A 2,631-nucleotide genomic window follows, 5' to 3' on the forward strand; every position below is an offset into this window, starting at 1 on the left:
TTTCTGAAACCCCAGATAAGGGTTAGGTATGGAGTTCTAGGGGACTATGAAGTACTACAATGCCCATTACTCCAGGTGGAGGAATCCAATTCCAGAGGATAAGGAAACTGCTGTTGTTTGATTTGATTTCCTACAGCTGCCCCAGCCCAGCTTTGGGGGCACCTATACATGTGCAGGAGCAACTTCCACTCCTTTGCCTGTGTATGCATCAGGGAGCACCAGCCCTATTGCTCAGGACTGGATCAGGAAGTTATAGAAGCTCACCAAGCCAGCAGCTGGTGAAAAGCTTTATTTCTGTTACTCAGTGCAAGGGCCACAGCATAGCCCAGCACCAGAAACCAGCCTCAAAAAGACACCACCTGCTCCTAGAATTATTTCACACCTTCACACGTTGCTTTTTCCTCCTCCTCTTCTTAGGAGGAGCTGCTCCTGGCTCTACTCCCTCTTCTTGCTGTAGGCTCTCTTCAGCGGCTGCAGGCAGGGAGCTGCACACAAGAGCAATGACAGTTGAGTGGTTCATGCCACCTGCAACACCGCAGCCCTCTCAGCAAGCAGACAATGCGTTACAGGCACCCAGGCAGCCCTGGGCCCACTTCTCCCGCACCTGGGGACAGCAGCTTCCTCCCCACAGCGCTCCAGGACAGCCACAAAGAAGCCCTGTGTGAGTGTATCTGCAGGAGAGGCGCGGAGGCAGCACTCAGCCCCTGGGAAGGTAGCAAGTCCTCGACAGGGCCAGGATGGGAACGCATTCACCAGCCTGCAGAGGGGACAAGGGACAGCACTGAGTCCAGCAGCAACACACAGAGCTACCACAAGTAACAGACTCCCCAAGGCCGGTTCCTCCCCAGAAAGGAGCACCTGAAGGCCGATCCCTGCTCCTGCAGCACTGCGTGCACCACGTCCTCGTTCTCCTCCCGGTGCACTGAACACGTAGAGTAGGCCAGACGCTGCACCGCCGGGAAGCGCAGCGCGTGGCTCAGGACCCTGCGCTGGAAGCCAGCCAGCGCCTGCAGCCGCTCTGCACTCAGGGCAGCCTCCTCCAGTGGCAGCCGGGCCACCATCCCTGCAGGGACAGCAGCCGTTGCCCATGGGTCTGCCCATGGAAAACCCAGCTGAAGCCTCTTTGCGGATGAGATGGCTGAACTCCCCACATTACCCGAGCCGCTGCACGACGGGTCCAGGAGGATGTATTTTACTTTGCTGTATTTGGGATCCTGGGGATCAACTGTCAGGAAGTCCTGCTGGGCCAGCTTGAAGCTGGTGACCCCTGCCCGCATCAGCATAGTGTTCATGGTAGCCAGGCGCTTGGTGTCCACATCAAAGGCAAAGATATGCCTGAAAAAGAACCCAAGGGGTGTGGCCAACCCAAAGGCCATGCTGTGTAAGCTGCTCGGATGCATCCACAGCCTCAGCATGCATCTGCAGCTCCTTCCACAACAGCTTTGCAACCTTCTCCTCAGAACTGGGCCACCCAGTCTGTTCTGGCCCTGCCACAGCACAGCCCTGCACTCACCCCTTGTTCTTCAGGATGGCAGCCAGGTGGCTGGTTTTGTTCCCAGGGGCAGCACAGGCATCGATCACATGGGAGCCAGCAGAAGGGCTAAGGAGGAAGGCTGGCAAGCAGCTGGCCTGCAGAAGGACAGGGCACAAAGAAAGGTGTGGGCTGCCAGCAGCTTCTGCAGCAGCCACCCCCACATCCTCCTTGGGACACAGCAGATGCTATGGAGTCACATGCTTGCACACCACCCACACCCAGCTCTGGGTCTGTAGGCCTCTTCCCAAACGGTGGGAACAACATCCCATGACCACAGCCCAGCTCCCTATAGGGAGTTCCTACAGTGTGTCCCAGAGCCACTTATCCCCTACCCACAGGCTATGAAAGCAGAGCTGAGGGTGATCCCCACAGCCTCAGCCTGCGCTCATAGCTTCTGCTTAAGCTACAAGTAAATGCTGCAGCAAAGCAGCTCCAAGCCCAGTTCTCAGTATGTAGGAAAAGGCTGAGCCCCCACTCCTGCCAGTAGCTTTTACCCCTGTGCTGCAGCCTTCTGCTCCCCAGCTCCCAACCTTATCCTGCAGGATGATGTGTCCTGATGTATAGAGCCGGTTATCGTGGAAGTCCGTCTGCGGAGGGAAAACGAGCAACTCCGGGAGGTGAATATCCAATAAGAATTTCTTCCCAGAAAGGATTTTCAGCTCTTCCACACTGCCCACACAGACAGAAGATGAGCACAGCTCAGCCTTATCACATTCAGTACCAGAGACATCCAGAGCCCAGGTGCAGAAATCCCTCCATCCCACACCTCTGCCCAACTTCATCACCAGGCAGCACCCAGAAACAGAAAGTAGGAGCATGCCAGCGGACATCTCAACCACCAGCACCCCACAGGGGCTCACTGCCCACCCTCCCACCCTGCACAGAGAACCCAGACAGCGCAGGTCCCACCCACCTGCTCGCCCTGCCCAGGAAGGAGTATCCCTGGCGCTTGAAGAATTCCACCACATCATCCATGCATGTTTTCAGCACGTTCACCCGGACATAACGCGGCACCTGAGGGGCTGCAGGGTGCGGGGTCAGCCCCGGCCCCGCCGCGGTGGGCAGCACCCAGCCCGCACCCGCTTACCTTCCGGCCC

At 57.5% G+C, this 2,631-nt stretch overlaps 1 protein-coding gene across 1 annotated transcript in view; it reads right to left on the reverse strand.

Moving 5' to 3' along the window:
• Window positions 1–255: 255 nt before the first annotated feature.
• The window catches only part of NSUN5 (NOP2/Sun RNA methyltransferase 5), a 3,043-nt gene continuing 667 nt past the window's right edge, over window positions 256–2,631 (reverse strand). Inside the window, exons 2-8 of the mRNA XM_019621847.2 lie at window positions 2,448–2,616; window positions 2,065–2,203; window positions 1,514–1,629; window positions 1,157–1,335; window positions 859–1,063; window positions 605–757; window positions 256–485 (exon numbers count right to left, since the gene is read on the reverse strand). Coding sequence (XP_019477392.2) covers window positions 377–485; window positions 605–757; window positions 859–1,063; window positions 1,157–1,335; window positions 1,514–1,629; window positions 2,065–2,203; window positions 2,448–2,616 — 1,070 coding nt within the window. The 3' untranslated portion in view covers window positions 256–376. The remainder of the gene's footprint in view (window positions 486–604; window positions 758–858; window positions 1,064–1,156; window positions 1,336–1,513; window positions 1,630–2,064; window positions 2,204–2,447; window positions 2,617–2,631) is intronic.

Source organism: Meleagris gallopavo, chromosome 21 (genome assembly GCF_000146605.3).
Source record: "Meleagris gallopavo isolate NT-WF06-2002-E0010 breed Aviagen turkey brand Nicholas breeding stock chromosome 21, Turkey_5.1, whole genome shotgun sequence".
In the NCBI taxonomy this organism is placed as follows: domain Eukaryota; kingdom Metazoa; phylum Chordata; class Aves; order Galliformes; family Phasianidae; genus Meleagris; species Meleagris gallopavo.